The 17,257-nt window shown below is 35.3% G+C and overlaps 1 protein-coding gene across 1 annotated transcript in view; it reads left to right on the top strand.

Moving 5' to 3' along the window:
- The window catches only part of ME1 (malic enzyme 1), an 809,599-nt gene that overhangs the window by 400,203 nt on the left and 392,139 nt on the right, over positions 1 to 17,257 (top strand). The window contains exon 6 of the mRNA XM_053710486.1: positions 6,865 to 6,968. Within this exon, the coding sequence (XP_053566461.1) occupies positions 6,865 to 6,968 (104 nt within the window). The remainder of the gene's footprint in view (positions 1 to 6,864; positions 6,969 to 17,257) is intronic.

The raw sequence follows: 17,257 nt of genomic DNA, 5'->3' as shown, positions 1-17,257 counted from the left end.
ACTCAGATTATAAGATTCTTACCTCTATTATAGCTAAGAGACTACAATCTCTTCTTCCTAAAGTGATTCACAAAGACCAAGCGGGGTTTCTGCAGAAGCGGAATTCTTCAGCTAAGATCAGGGAAGTTCTAGTTACTTTTGATTATTTTAAGTCCTTGGAGCGGTCGGTGCAGAGGAGAGGTGGTGATACTTCTGATCTAGCAATTTATCTCAATTGACGCCGAAAAACCATTCAACTCAGTTCACTATGACCATTTACTATTTTCACTTACTCAATTTGGTTTTAGAGGTAACTTCCTTAAATTTCTGGACAATCTATACAATAAACTGCATACTAGGATAATCGTTAATATACCATCCTCAGAGATATTACTTAAGAGGAACATTACAGGGGTGCCCTCTCTCTCCTCCTCTTTTTGATATTTCTATTGAACCTTTGACAATCATGATCAGACAACAATTGACTGATTCTTTCTTTATTTTTTTCATCTAATTCTTTGAATGTAGTATCCCCTTTAAAGGTTTCTAAGGTTTTTTTTAGATCTTTTATTTCTGAAGAAAGTTTTTCTACTTTATGGTTTCTATAACGAATGGCTATGTTCATTAAAGTATAAGATGCTTCTTCCAGTGCTGTATCCCATTCAGTGAGATATTCTACATCTTCTTTTTCAAAGATAGATGATTTATATAGTTTTAGACCTTTTGGTATCACTTTGTATTTGGAGTACCTTTCTAGGTTAACACTATCATGCCAATTGATTAGCTGCTTTTTGCTAAGTTTTTTTCTAATTTGTCAAAGATTTCTCTAGGGTCTATATTTTGTTCCACTACCAATTTGCTATCTTCATCTAGGTTTATTGATAGTTTCTTAATTTTGGTTAGTGGATCAAAATAGTTCCCATATTCAAACGTGTTAGATTCCATGTTTATATTATGTGGAGGTAATTTGTCTTGTTAGGTAAGCTGCTAGTTAGGATATGTCACCAATTGGTGACAAAGTAAAAGTGTAAGAAGCAAGAATAATCACCAGCGCTAGACCTTTGTAGAAGTTATGTTTTTTTTAAAAACGTATTTGTAAGGTTCAGTTGCCCTGGAGTGTTTTTGTATTTGTATAGATAGGAATCCTTGATTTGTACTGTAAGTGTCCTATAAGATAGGGGGCGCCCTAGAGTATAAAAGTGTATCTATATAGTGATATATTTATACAAAATGAAAAATACAAACTATCAAATCAGTAAAATGGATAATATAAATTAAAACATTTAAAGCGACAAAATTGGGATTAATAAAAATGATTAAAAAATGCAAAAATGCAAAAAAAGTTATAAGACCAATTCAAAGAGAGTCTCTGAGGAGTAGATAGAGGTGTCAAGGCAGCAATCTGTAGAGAATCCGGCCAGGATCCTAAGAGGATGATCTATAAAACATAAGAGAGACAGATGCGCCACATGGCCCAATATTGTTTGTTCAGCAGAGTGGATGTAATTTAATGATGCAAATGCAAACTCACAATTTTAGAAGCACTCCAGTTAGTGCAACAGAAGCAGTCTGGGATCAATCACAGTCACCCAGCAGACCGACCTCTTGGATAGAGTGGTATATTTATTTAGAAAAGCATCTCCATTGATGCTAATGCCTCCTGTGATAACCTGGCCATAGTCTGTTGGGTGACTGTATTGATCCCTTCCTGCCTGATTAGCATCAATGGAGATGCTTTTCTAAATAAATATACCACTCTATCCAAGAGGTCGGTCTGCTGGGTGACTGTGATTGATCCCAGACTGCTTCTGTTGCACTAACTGGAGTGCTTCTAAAATTGTGAGTTTGCATTTGCATCATTAAATTACATCCACTCTGCTGAACAAACAATATTGGGCCATGTGGCGCATCTGTCTCTCTTATGTTTTATTGTACTGTAAGTGTATTTTTAGTACAAATAAAGTAATAGAAGTTTGTCTTTTCAGTGTACCATATACATTATACAATCTACAACAAACTCTAATCCACCAAATTGAAATAGCGTGCTGCCTAGTATTGACACAGTGTACCCCTGTCACTGTTAGAAATATTAGTTAAAGAGCAATTAATATTGGTTAAATGGCGCTCTGCTATAATCAGACTTTCTGATGCATGAAAAAAATCCTTAGTAAAGTTAAACAGTTCTTAAATAATAGCTGTATGCAGTTCCTATTGGTTTCTTTTGTAGATATATATATTAACCCCAATTGCCAAATCATGTACCTCATGTTATGGCACAGCTGGATATTGGTTTTTTACATTAGAATATTTCTAAGAACATGCACATATGGAACATTCAGCTATATAGAATTACATTTGTAAATTTAAAGGTACATTTTAGTGAATAAACATAATTATCTTAATTAAATTAAATAGAGCAAATTACCTTTTTTCTTTATTTATTTAACTTTGTATTCTCATTTAGAGTTTTACAGGATTGCAACTTAATTTTTGTAGCTCAATTATTAATTGGTTTAAAAATAAAATGCTCTAACACAATAGAGTATTTTGTTTTTACACTAGAATATCCCTTTAACTGGAAGTAACAACAAGAATTTCCTGTTGCTTCCAGTTGTGAAATCTGCAGTTGGCATATGACCTATGTCAGTGTATTTGACACAGATGGCTCAGCAACAAATAAGGTAAAAGTTATTGTAAGAAAGGGCAATTCACATTATATACAGTTTAAAATATTTTCTGGCAACAAGTTAAACAGGCACAGGGGGTGAATTACATGCAAATTGTTATGTATATCAAGTCTCATTAGGCCGTGTATAGTATATTAACGATTCCATCTTATTTATAGCTTGACAACGTTCTATGTATGTTCTTACACTGGCATCCGCTCCAAACAAACAATAGAATTCTTTTTAGCTCATTCTTAGTTTTGTGCCTCTCTGTATTTCCTTTATTTCCATCTGCGCTAGCTTATTGAGCTAAAAAAAAACCTGCACCTTGAGTGGTATTGGCCTTTTGAAAAAGCAGTGGGTTTTTTTTTCCAGCTGTTCGTTCTCAGTTGAGTGCTTCTCTATATTTTCTGTTTTAAATATGCAAATTATTCTGGGCTCACCATAATAGTAAGAAGGGAAAACATGGAGTCCTTGCTCACATGTTTAGAGGGATACACCTCACTGATGAGGCTCACACAGGCTGAAACGTTTGTCTGAGTTTTGTTGCTTTCTGTAATTTATAGGAGAATTACCTGGTATTTTGGGACTGCGCTGTCTTTTTGCTAGATTAGACAGATATACAAACTATTTTTCCTCTGTGAAAGGCATATGTGTCTATTCAAAAAGAGCACCTCAGGTTTTCAAGTAGGTTTTCTTGAATCCACATCATAATTTGACGTGTATTCAAAAAGAAACGCAGGGAAAATCTGCTGCCAAAATTCTTGTGAAAGGTGAATTTTTAAGCACAGCTTGAAAAAAATAACCAGTATTTCTAAGCCGCATTTAAAAAAACAAGCAGAGAAATAGAGGTTTTTAATTTTTGGGGGGGGGTTCTTTCAAAGTTTTTTTATTTTAAGAATAGTTTTCTTTTTTTTTTTTCTGTAACTAAACTTAAGGGGTCCTTTGTGTGTCTAGAGATATAAAAAAGATGAAACTATTAATAGGACCAAAAGTAAAACAAAGCTACAGTGTAGAAAAAAGTACTTATATATGCATAATCCATTATTCCTCCATTGCTTACAATGGTGCTCCCCAGCAAGTAGGTTGAGGAGATTTGCAGAGAGAATAAAAGCGTTTGTGTTCTCGCTTACTTTTTGAATAGCATTACAAGCCAATGTGGCTGCCTGAAGAGTGAAATATTGCAGCTGCGTTTATCAGCTGGACCACTTGATTGTGAATACCGCCTCCTATTATTGCGTCAAGTTTTGATGCAGATTGGCAGGTTCACTTGATTTGGCATAAGGGCCGTGGTGAGCTGCACTGGTCTTTTAACAAGCACTGGATGTTTTCCAGTTGTTGCTTATTCTCAGTGTAACGCCTCTCTATATTTTCATTTTTGCTCTGCTCTATTCTATCATAATTTTCATTGGGATCTTTGCTTTTTTTTCCAAACTATTCCAATCCATTTCAAATTGGTAAAACAGCTAAACTTATGTATTTGATAGAATAGGTACATTTTGTTAAACAAACAAAAAATAAAAGTTACATGCCCATCAGCTGTAGTATTATATTTATTTTGTTCTTTTTGCAACATTATTCCCATACCATAACATCTCCTCACCACTTATGTGTCCCTGTGGAATCCTACAGCCTTAATGATTTTTATCACGGTACCCGCCATGAATAACATGTCCAGTGCCCCCTAGAACTTATGATTCCCCACATGACACAACAGTGCAAAGGTTCGTCCAGCACCCAAGTGCCTTCTGTGCAATCATGTACTTTGGTTTGCTGCAATTCTAGAAACAGTCGGTGGCACCACATAGATTCAGAGGCGTAACTAGAAACCACAGGGCCCAGGTGCAAGAATCTAAGAAGAGCCCCCCCCAAACATTTTTTTGAATTTGATACATATGCATGATTTTAAAAAAAATAAATAAAAAATAAACTGTGTTAGGTATTGCTCAATATCCAATAAATCCTAAAGGGCACATTAAACCTATTTTTTTTTTCTTTAATGAAAAAAAGAAAACATCCATTTACCCCTTCTCGTATATTTGCAGCATTGTAAATAAATGGACATAACCCTTCTGCTGCAGATGACAACACTTACATGTAACTCTGTGCAGATCTTCCTTGGAAACTTATGGGAGATGGGCTTGTGGGGGTCTGAGGCCGCGCTTGCTTTAAATCCCCTCTTGGACACTGCTTGCTCTCGGAGGCAGTGGCACAAGCTCAGCTTCTCTGCTGCAGAATTGGAAATCCTGGACAAAATCAGTGCTCCCCTCTGCCACACTCCTCCTCTCCATAACTGTCTTCTCTATACTGCAAACCTTTTTCTGTAGTCCTCCTCCCACTGCTGTCTGGATCTCCCCAATACTGACTATGCTAATCTCATGCCACCCATCTTAAATAAGTCTTTCACTGACTGACTTACACGTGCAGTCCTCCAGGAGATAAGGAGGTGCCAATGTGCGCGCCACAGTCGGGGATTAGCGATCATGGAACTAATTATTGAAAAGAAAAAAAACGTTTTTTAGTTTATTTTTTTGCTGAAGCTGCCCCCCCAGGGGACGTCCCGCCAGGCCCAGTTGCAGTTGCGCACACTGCACCACCGGTAGTTCCGCCCCTGGTTAGATTGGTCTCATACATGCACATTTGAGATATTTCATGTTTAGAATGTCCTGTCAGGAAATTTAACAAGATTTCTTATCAGGAAATGTAATAACATTTTAGCAGATCAAATGTATCCTATTTTTGTTAGCCAGTGGTCTAGTACAGGGGGAAAACCTAGCAAGATATACAGATTGGCTGACTTAACATTGTTTAATATGGTCAGTAAAAGTGAATATTACTGAGAGACTTTTTTTTTTTTTGCTAATCACAACAAATATTGGATTTAGAGATCTGACAAATAGCAGTTCTAAAGTAAATTTTATTTTTGTGTTTATGTTAATGCTTTAATTTGAAGGGAAAGTCATTCTCATTGAAATGTAATTTTGTAACTATGCTTCACTTGTAGGATTCATACAATGACAACCAAATATTTTATGTGGAGATGTGAGTACACAAAAAGCTGCCATAAAATATATTAACTGGTAGGAGGTTTGGTTTCAGTTCCTTATCTCATCAGGCGGCAAAACACACTGTGGACAATGTTTCAGAAACGTTTTCTGTCAACAGTTGGTTGTTTAATTCTTTGTTCTGCTTGTAAGCATCTCTGCTGCCAAACCTGACAGTTTTCTGTGTCCAGTTAAAGTACCTGTTTAAGTTTAATTTGCATACAGGTTTAATCAATCGGCGCTTGCAACCCGTCAGTATCTAGACTGTGTAAATCTAGTGGGCAATCTGCTCTTAGTCTGAACTAATAAACCTTTTCTCACTTCAGTTCTTAATCCACCTCTCTGTCTCTTGCTCGCTTCAGTTCTTTGTGAATGAAAAAAATATACTTTCACCCAGCACCTTCCTGCACTGTAAATAAACAGTATTAGTCATAATAAGGGTTCGTTGTTATGCTGTGTTCTGTATAAAAATGTATTACACTAAATATATTCTCAAGCCCACATCAGTCAGTGAGTAACGTACACAAGCCTTAGCTGCTTCTAGCCTGGAAACTAGTCTGAAAGAAAAAGAACAGCTTTACTGCATGCCAGTATTATAACTGTTTAATGGTTTGTGCATGGAATCCAGAAAAGTTTCCAAACCCTTACAATTAAGACGACTGATGATAAAGTAGATGTAGTTGTGTTGGAGGGTGCTCACAGATTTTATGTTTCAATTTTTCATAAAAAGAAAAAATATCTTTTTTTTCTTTATCTGTGAACTTTAAAGTCTCATAATTACATATGCTTTTGTTACAAAATATAATCTAAATTTGCTTTAAAGGGACATGAAAGTCAACATTCAACTTTCATGGTCCAGAGAGAGAATGCAGTTATACTTCTGATATTAAATTTACTTTGCCCTCTTGGTATGTTTTGTTGAAAAGCATACCTAGGTAGGCACAAGATGTGCATTACTGGAAGTTCAGTGGGGATTGGGGGCTGCCCACATATGCCTTTTTGTCATTGGTTCCCCAGATGTGTTTGCCAGCTCCCAGTTGCTTCCTTATATGCAACAATTGTGTAACAATGAAATACTCTATCACATGTTCTTTTAGGACAATGTAGATGTTATACATTTTCATATAAAACATATTTGCTTTATTTTATTAAAGTATGTTTTCTTCTTTCATTAGGAGCTGTTAAAAGACCCCTTATATATTGGGCTCAGGCATAAAAGAGTCAGAGGGAAAGCTTATGATGACCTTTTGGAGGAATTCATGAAAGCTGTGACTGACAGGTATGCAAATACACTGCTATAACGTACAGTTCTATTCAAGCAATAAAAAAAAAAATGTTTTCACTATCAGTTGTGCAAATGTAATACATAAATGGTTATCTTGTTTTTATAGGATTTTTTTTTAGGTTTGAAGAATAATTCTTATCTTATAATTTTAAAAAATTGTGGTTGTTTTTTATAAAAAAAAAAAAAAAACCTGTATAATTCCAGGGTTCATATTTATCCTTGGTATAGATAAACTGGATTTTATAGAGTTTAGCTATGGAATATGCAGTATTTTAAGACCTTGAGTCATTTCTATATTGCCGCATCCAATAAAATTTAAAAACATATTTAGCCACTGTTTTAATGTCTCTCTTAACGTAGATGTACAGTTACAAATTTCAGTCTTTGGGCTAAATTTTTGTTTTCAGAAACATATTTGGAAAAAAGCCTATTAGCAATTTAAAACATGTGTGTGTCTAAAACCAATCCCTTTTTAAGCAAATAATTGGTAATATATGTTCAAAAACTTAACGTTTAAACCTCAATAAAAATATTGTGAAGAATAACTCCCTTCCTGGTTTTTAACTCATGTATATTGAGATTTTTTTTCTTCTTAATGCTCTTTGCTCTGTCCAAAAACAAAGCAATATATGATTCTGTTCCAGTAAGACAACTAATGCTAAATAATATTCCCATTTTCTCTCCCCATATAAGGTGTCACTGAATAGAATAAATTACATGTAGGCTGACAACTATATATTAAAGGGACAGTCAAGTCCAAAAAAAAACTTTCATGATTTAAATAGGAAATGCAATTTTAAACAACTTTCCAGTTTACTTTTATCACCAATTTTGCTTTGTTCTCTTGGTATTCTGAGTTGAAAGATAATTCTAGAAGGTTCATATACTAATTTCTTAGACCTTGAAGACTGCCTCTAATCTGAATGCATTTTGACCACTAGAGGGCATTAGTTCATGTGTTTCATATAGATAACATTGAGCTCATGCACGTGAAGTTTCTCTGGAGTGAGCACTGATTGGCTAAACTATAAGTCTGTCAAAAGAACTGAAATAAGGGGGCAGTTTGCAGAGGCTTAGATACAAGTTAATCACAGAGGTAAAAAGTGTATTTATATAACAGTGTTGGTTATGCAAAACTGGGGAATGGGTAATAAAGGGATTATCTTTCTTTTTAAACAACAAAAATTCTGGTGTTGACTGTCCTTTTAAGGCTATGTTTCATAATGTTATGTATCAACAGCAATTCTTAATCTCAAGACTCAGTGAAATAGATTGTATCATTGTAATATCCTAAATACTTCATCTTATGTCTCCCAAAGCAATAATGATTCTTTAGGAAAAACAGACTTTAAATGAAGAAGTTTTATTTTTCCATAGTATGAAGGCATAAAGAATGTGCAGATAGCTTCAGTGGACTCGATTCAATAAATACGTTGGGCGCATTTTTAGCAACAGTTCAGAATGATACTTCATTATTACAATATTATTGGCTAGATTACAAGCGGAGCAACAGTGTGCAAAGCATAAAGCATAATCTGGTATTATAATTGGATGATTAAATATTTTAACCAAAGCATCTTAACATGGACTAAACATTTTAGAGTACCCTATACTTTTGATGGACAGTGCAAGGAGAGCTATTAGTATACTCATTGCACTTATATTACAAGTGGGGATTTAAAGGGACAGTCTACTGCAAAATGTTATTGTTTAAAAAGATAGATAATCCCGTTGTTACCCTAGTTTTGCATAACCAACACGTTTATAGTAATACACTTTTTACCTCTATAAATATCTTGTATCTAAGCCTCTGCAGACTGCCCCCTTATTTTAGTTCTTTTGACAGACTTGCATTTTAGCCAATCAGTGCAGACTCAGAAATAACTCCACGGGAGTGAGCACAGTGTTATCTATATGACACACATGAGCTAGCGCTGTCTAGCTGTGAAAAACTGTCAAAATTCACTGAAATAAGAGGCAGTTTTCAAGGGTTTAGAAATTAACATATGAGCCTACCTAGGTTTAGCTTTAAACAAAAATACCAAGAGAACAAAGCAAATTTGATGATGAAAATAAATTGGAAAGTTGTTTAAAATTACACACCCTATCTGAATCAAGAAAATGTAATGTTGACTAGACTTTGCCTTTAAAGGGACACTGAACCCAAATTTTTTCTTTTGTAATTCAGAAAGAGCATGCAATTTTAACCCCTTAATGACCGAGGACGTGCAGGGTACGTCCTCAAAAAAAAGGCAGTTAATGCCTGAGGACGTACCCTGCACGTCCTCGGTGTGGAAAGCAGCTGGAAGCGATCCTGCTCGCTTCCAGCTGCTTTCCGGTTATTGCAGTGATGCCTCGATATGGAGGCATCCTGCAATAACCATACATGGCCATCCGATGCAGAGAGAGCCACTCTGTGGCCCTCTCTGCACCGGACATCGATGGCCGGTATCGTTGGTGGGTGGGAGCCGACTTGGGAGGCGGGTGGGCGGCCATCGGTGTGCTGTGTTAAGTCACGGGGGGTGGGATCGGGGGCGGCACCGCCGGGGGCGCGCACGGACGCGCGCGCGTGCACGGAGGGTGGCGGGCGGATGCGTGCACGGGGCAGGAGCGGGTGGGAACCGCTACACTACGGAAAATTTTTTAAGTAATAATTGGCCTAATCTTGTTTGTGCAAAAGCACAAAAAGAGATCGTGGAGGGGTGGGGGGTTGGTTTTGTGTGGGGGGAAGCTACACTACAGAAATGCTTACAAAATGAAAAATAAAGACATTTTTTCTTCTAAACTGGGTACTGGCAGACAGCTGCCAGTACCCAAGATGGCGCCTATCAAGTTAGAGTGGGAGGGTTATAGAGCTGTTTGGGGGGGATCAGTGAGGTTGGGGGCTAAGGGGGGATCGTACACAGCAGCATATGTAAATATGCTTTTTTTTTTAAAAAAAACAAAATATATATAGCTTTTATTTTAGTACTGGCAGACTTTCTGCCAGTACTTAAGATGGCGGGGACAATTGTGGGGTGGGGGAGGGAAGAGAGCTGTTTGGGAGGGATCAGGGGGTCTGATGTTTCAGGTGGGAGGCTGAGCTCTACACTAAATCTAATATTAACCCTGCAAGCTACCTAATTAACCCCTTCAATGCTAGCCATAATACACGTGTGATGCGCAGCGGCATTTAGCGGCCTTCTAAATACCAAAAAGCAACGCCAAAGCCATATATGTCTGCTATTTCTGAACAAAGGGGATCCCAGAGAAGCATTTACAACCATTTGTGCCATAACTGCACAAGCTGTTTGTAAATGATTTCAGTGAGAAACCTAAAATTGTGAAACATTTTACGTTTTTTTTTAATTTGATCGCATTTGGCGGTGAAATGGTGGCATGAAATATACCAAAATGGGCCTAGATCAATACTTGGGGTTGTCTACTACACTAAACTAAAGCTAAAATTACCCCAAAAAGCTCCCTACATGCTCCCTAATTAACCCCTTCACTGCTGGGCATAATACACGTGTGGTGCGCAGTGGCATTTAGTGGCATTCTAATTACCAAAAAGCAACACCAAAGCCATATAAGTCTGCTATTTCTGAACAAAGGGGATCCCAGAGAAGAATTTACAACCATTTGTGCCATAATTGAACAAGCTGTTTGTAAATAATTTCAGTGAGAAACCTAAAGTTTGTGAAAAAATTTGTAAAAAAGTGAACGATTTTTTTTATTTGATCGCATTTGGCGGTGAAATGGTGGCATGAAATATACCAAAATGGGCCTAGATCAATACTTTGGGTTGTCTACTAAAAAAAAATATATACATGTCAAGGGATATTCAGGTATTCCTGAAAGATATTAGTGTTCTAATGTAACTAGCGCTAATTTTGAAAAAAAATGGTTTGGAAATAGCAAAGTGCTACTTGTATTTATGGCCCTATAACTTGCAAAAAAAGTAAAGAAGATGTAAACATTGGGTATTTCTAAACTCAGGACAAAATGTAGAAACTATTTAGCATGGGTGTTTTTTGGTGGTTGTAGAAATGTAACAGATTTTGGGGGTCAAAGTTAGAAAAAGTGTTTTTTTTTTCAATTTTTCCTCATATTTTATAATTTTTTATAGTAAATTATAAGATATGATGAAAATAATGGTATCTTTAGAAAGTCCATTTAATGGCGAGAAAAACGGTATATAATATGTGTGGGTACAGTAAAGGAGTAAGAGGAAAATTACAGCTAAACACAAACACCGCAAAAATGTAAAAATAGCCTTGGTCCCAAACGGACAGAAAATGGAAAAGTGCTGCGGTCATTAAGGGGTTAAGCAACTTTCTAATTTACTCCTATTATCACATTTTCTTTGTACTCTTGCTATCATTATTTGAAAAAGAAGGCATCTAAGCTTTTTTTGGTTTCAGTACTCTGGACAGCACTTTTTCATTGGTGAATGAATTTATCCACCAATCAGCAAGGACAACCCAGGTTGTTAACCAAAAATGGGCCGGCATCTAAACTTACATTCTTGCATTTCAAATAAAGATACCAAGAATATGAAGAAAATTTGATAATAGGAGTAAATTAGAAAGTTGCTTAAAATTTCATGCTCTATCTGAATCACAAAAGAAAAATTTTGAGTACAGTATCCCTTTAAGTGTTGTGCTTGAGCGTAATCCAGAACACTGATAACAATGTTCTATCTGTATCATGAAAGAACAATTTTGGTTTCATGTCCATTTAACCATTTGAGTGCTAAGCACTTTCCCACCTGGGTGCTAAGCTTTTTTTAATGTTGTTTTTTTTATTTTTTTATTTTTTGAACAATAATTTTTTTTACCTTTTTTTCTATTTTTTTCAGATCCCCCCTTACACTGTTGGAAAGGCGATTACCTTTCAAATGGTGGGTCTTGGGGGTCTGTAGCTGCTTAGATGCCTGAGATACAGGCTTCTAAGCAGCATGCCCCCTGCTCCTATACTTAACATTGTTAAGTATAAATAAAGTTGCGCGGTGACGTCATCACGTCATTGTGCGTGACGTCACCACGCAAAACGGGAAGCCCCGGTGATGCCTGTCACTCTACAGGCACGATCACCGGGGTAGGAGCGGGTGGGAGCCCCCAGATCTCCCTCAAGATGATAGAGTGCTAGTGACAGCTCTGAGCTGTCGTTAGCACCTGAGTGGGAAACTCTGTGATGGCTCAGAGCCGTCATTAGCACTCAAAGGGTTAAAGTGCAAAAAGAAAATGCTCTAATCCATACTGTGAACTAGCTGAATATATCTAGTGAGCCAATCACAATAGCCATATAACCAGGTATCTCCCAGCAGTGCATTGCTGTTCTTGATTGTACCTAGGTGTGTGTTCAACAAAAAATACCATCATTTGATAATATACAATATACATTGAAAAGTCTCTTAAAATGTCATGCTCTACTTGAACCATGAAAGTTTAATTTTTTATAAAAGGGAAAGCTCAAAAAATGTTATTGTTCAAAAAGATAGATAATCCCTTTATTACTATTTCCCCAGTTTTGCATAACCAACACTGTTATATTAATATACTTTTTTTTTTTTACCTCTGTGATTACCTTGTATCTAAGCCTCTTCTGACAGTCCCCTGATCACATGGCATTTTATTTATTATCTATTGACTTGCATTTTAGCCAATTAGTGTGGTATTGTGCACAACTCCACGGAAGAGAGCACAATGCTATCTATATGGCTCACATAATCAAGCAGTCTCCTGTTGTGAAAAGGTAATAAAAAGCATGTGATAATAGGCTGTCTCTGGTGGCTTAGAAATAGGCAGAAATGTAAAGGTTTAAATGTTATAAAGTAATTAATATAACAATGTAGGTTGTGCAAAGCTGCAGAATGGGTAGTTAAAGGCGTTATCTATCTTTTTAAACAATATCAATTTTGGTGTTGACTGTCCATTTAAAATATTTGTTGCAAAATTACTAGTAAAAATAATCAATTAAAGGGCCATAATACCCAAATGTTTAAACACTTGAAAGTGATGCAGCATAGCTGTAAAAAGCTGACTAGAAAATATCACTTGAACATCTCTATGTAAAAAAGAAAGATATTTTACCTCAAAAGTTCCTCAGTAGCCACCTCCCATTGTAAAGGACTTCTAAGCCACAAATCAGTATGTTTGTTCCGGTACAGTGGAAGGAGCGAGCTTACGTGCACACTCATCTTATTTCCCTATTCAGTGTAAGGAAGTTTACAATGAAATCTCATGAGAGTTAAGTGAAATCTCATGAGATCACAGTAAAAGAGTTTATGACCTTAGCACTTCTGGTGCTGATTGGCTGCTGTTCATTTTTTTAGCAGCTGAGTATAACTTTTTACACAGAACTTACTCTGCTGAGCTGAGGAGATTGTGAGGTAAAAAATCTTCCTTTTTTACATAGAGATGCTCAAGTGATTTAGCATATGAGTATTATGTCCCTTTAAATGTACTTTTTATGAATTCATTTATTTTTTGTTTAGGTGCAGAAATAGAATTTGAAACATGACAAAATAAAGTAAAATAAAAACAAGTTTTTTTTTTTGTCTAAGTGTTTTTTGCTGAAAGATTTTACATATATTAGCATCTGTCTAACATATTATTATGAAGCAACTAAACCAAATATAAAATGTTACTCCACTGACAGAAGGCTCCTTTGTTTTAGTTCATATCTCTGAATGGAAAAGAATGTGCTGGCATCTCAATATTTTAGCTTTCTAATATCTTCTCTATAAGCTATATTTATACTGTAGTTGCATAGGAGGAGGCACATTCTTTCACTCAAATATGAGAAGAAACTATTTGTCAAACCTTTAAGCCATACTGAGCAGTCTGGGAATGAACTGCAGCTCTATTTACAGCAAATGGAAAATATTGCCAGGATAAGGCTCACGTTGATGTGGCATAGAGTGTACTATTTCAATGAAGCAATTTCATAGTTAAAGGGACAGTAAAGTCAAAATGAAACTTTAATGCATTGAATAGAGCATTACATTTTAAACAACTTTCAAATTTATTTCTATTATATCTTGGTAACCTTTGTTATGTGAGCTCAGGGGCGTGCATGTGTCATTAGCCATCTGGCAGCAGTGTGGTTGTTTATAGTAATAGAACAAACAGAAAAAATATCCAAGGCTTACCAACCACATCAAGGGATAAAAACAAAATGTATTCCATACAAAACAAGCAAAAAAGCAAAACGCTGTATGTGTACATGTGTTCATAGTAATGTTATACATAGCTGCAATGCTGCCATAGACTGCAAAAGAGACGTGCACACTCCTGAGCTCCTATCAGCTTACCTAGCTTTACTCTTTAACAAGATGCCAAGAGAGCAAAGCAAATTTCATAATAGAAATAAATTGGAGACATATTTATTTAATGTTAGCACTGCAATTTTCAAATGAAAACTTAATCAACATTTCTCCCAGGTTCTTGGTTTAGATGACTGGAACAGTTTCTTCCTTAGAACCTTGTCCGCACACACTATGATAAATGGGAGTCAATATGCAAATTAGCATTGCATAATTTCCCATGTAAATTATTGTAATATTATAAACATAAATATATAATTGTGAGTTTGTAGTTTTATACAAAGTCAACTCTACTTTCCACTTACTTTTCTTGGATCCTTAAAGGGACAGTCTACCATAGAATTGTTATTGTTTTAAAATATAGATAATCCCTTTATTACCCATTCCCCAGTTTTGCACAACCAACACAGTTATATGAATATACTTTTTACCTCTGTGATTACCTTGTATCTAGGAACCTTCTTCCAGCCCCCTGATCACATGACTGTGACTGTTTTTGTCTTGCCGTTAGCATTGTGTTGGGCTAAATCTTAAATAACCCCCTGTGCCTGAACACAGTGTTATCTATATGGCCCACGTGTACTTTTTCTCTTTGTGTTAAAAAGGAATTTAAAAAGCCTGTGATTAGAGGCAGCCCTCAAAGGCTTAGAAATTAGCATATGAGCCTACCTAGGTTTAGTTTAAACTAAGAATACCAAGAGAAAAAAGCAAATTTGATTATAAAAATAAATAGGAAAGTTGATTAAAATTACATGTCCTATCTGAATAATGAAAGTTTAATTGTGACTAGACTGTCCCTTTAAGTGCAGCAAAATTCTATAACAAGTGTCCGTAGTTTACTTCAATAGATAACAAATTAACATTTTGGGGATTAGTATAACGTAATGGATTTTTGTCAATTAACAAATGTCATTAGCCATGGCAACTAATTTATTTTATGCTCCGTGCCCAGGTTTGTGCACTAATATAATTTAAATGATTCATGAAGTATCAAAACCTTACATTTACCCAGATTTAATATTAATTCCAGTTAAAATGGAAATAATTGAAGCTGGTAAAAGCACCTGTGCTGCGTGTCTGGACATTTATAGCTTGCACCTGGTAAACCGGCTTTTACAAATGACTAACATTTTAATCAGGCTTTCAAAATATTTGTAGCTTAAAAACCAAAGTAGGAAGTCTTTCGAATCACAAAACAGCATGTGTTTGGTGGCATGGAACAGAGCATATTCCATGTTCATTTTTATGTTAATGAAGTGATACTACCTTCTTAAAATATTGTGTATTGTTTGGTAATCAATAATTTCATGGTTGTAGAGCTCAAGCTTTTTGTGATAATCTCATATGCAAGATATAATTAAAACCAAATGTTAACATGGAAATCAAAACATCATTTTTATGATGTTAATGATGTGATGGCTGGTAGAGATTTCTCTATAAATCACTAATATGTCAATGTGTTCTATACTGAATTCTACTAATCTATAAATGGGGTGAACTGATATAAGTCAAATTAATAGAAAGCAAGTGCAGTTGCTTATGTCATTTGGTTATGTGTATGTACCTTTAAATTCATTATTTTTTAGTAATGAGCACAAATGTGTTACGTACAGGGGGCATAAATAATATAGTGGCTTATTGAAAATTAGTCTTCTATAACATTGTATCTTTACTATGGTACATGACAGATCAGCATTGCTTAGGTATTGTATAGCTTTGCTTCAGTATTGTATATTATTGACTAGGACTATAGAAGTCTCACTTTTTAAATATAGAACATCAGAGGGAAGGATAACACCTGTTATATGTAACTGCATATGTAAAAAGGGTTATGCATCACAATCTTTATATTTTATAAAAACTAAAGCCCTAAATTAATTACTTGTTAAAATAAGTGGCAAACATTCCTAAACTTTTCCATGGTTTACTAATGAAAATATGATATTGCTAATTGACTGAGTAAAAAGTAAACATCACAGAGATCTCTTTATCAGGTAAATATGAAAATGTATAACTATATACAAAAATATGACTTAAATATGAATATTTTCAGCAGACTATTAAACATAATATACAATGTTTTAAAGAAAATATGGCTTTTGGGAATGTAGCATAAAAGAGGGTGAGAGAATATCACGCCCAGAATGTCATATTGTTATAGGCTGCTTTGCAGATCCAAACACTTCATGTAATGTATATTTGGTCTGTAGCCATCTCCAGAAGGAAAATATCCATGTAGTAAAATCCATACTTTTGTCACTCAAGTAATGCAGTATAGAGCCTCAGGAGGGTAAAGAGAAGAATATGTTTATTACAACTCACAAATCCAGCTGCATGACTAAGTAATTTACCCAATATAATCACATCTGCAAAAATAAAACTGTTCGACACAAGGCTTACTCATGTTAGGGGAGCTATCACGTAACCCCAAGTTAGCATGCATATACCAGTTTTAATTAAGGAAAATCAAGCAGTTGGAAGTTCTCAACTATAACACAAATCATATTTCTAGCCTTCGAAGTGTAAAGTACTATATATTGTTAGGAACAAGAAATATTTAATAAAGAAATAACACTGAATGAGAATATTGTTGTTTACTTTGATAGACTCCATAAAATAGCTCTGAAAAAATGTAATCATGGGGAATATTAGAATTTACATTGTAGAACTGTTATATATCTATATTGTAAGGTATCTTCCACAGATATCTGCCAGATACATACTACAATTTGCTATTATTTTAATATAGGTTTAGGACCTAGTGCTAAGCAGTTACCAAGGCATTATAAGAAAAGAAATGTGAGCCGATACACTAACAAAAGACTAGCAGTTCTAAGGGTTGTTGATTAATGCCAGAGTAATTAGATATTAACATTAAAGTGCAGATAAACACATGACCTTCTGCTTATTATGAAGATTTGTGATTTCAGAAAGAATACATGTCTAACTCAACCACTATTCAGCTACAGAGAGT

Source organism: Bombina bombina, chromosome 4, assembly GCF_027579735.1.
Source record: "Bombina bombina isolate aBomBom1 chromosome 4, aBomBom1.pri, whole genome shotgun sequence".
In the NCBI taxonomy this organism is placed as follows: Eukaryota; Metazoa; Chordata; class Amphibia; order Anura; family Bombinatoridae; genus Bombina; species Bombina bombina.
The sequence above is the reverse complement of the archived record's forward strand: the minus strand, read 5'-3'. Positions and strand labels throughout refer to the sequence as shown.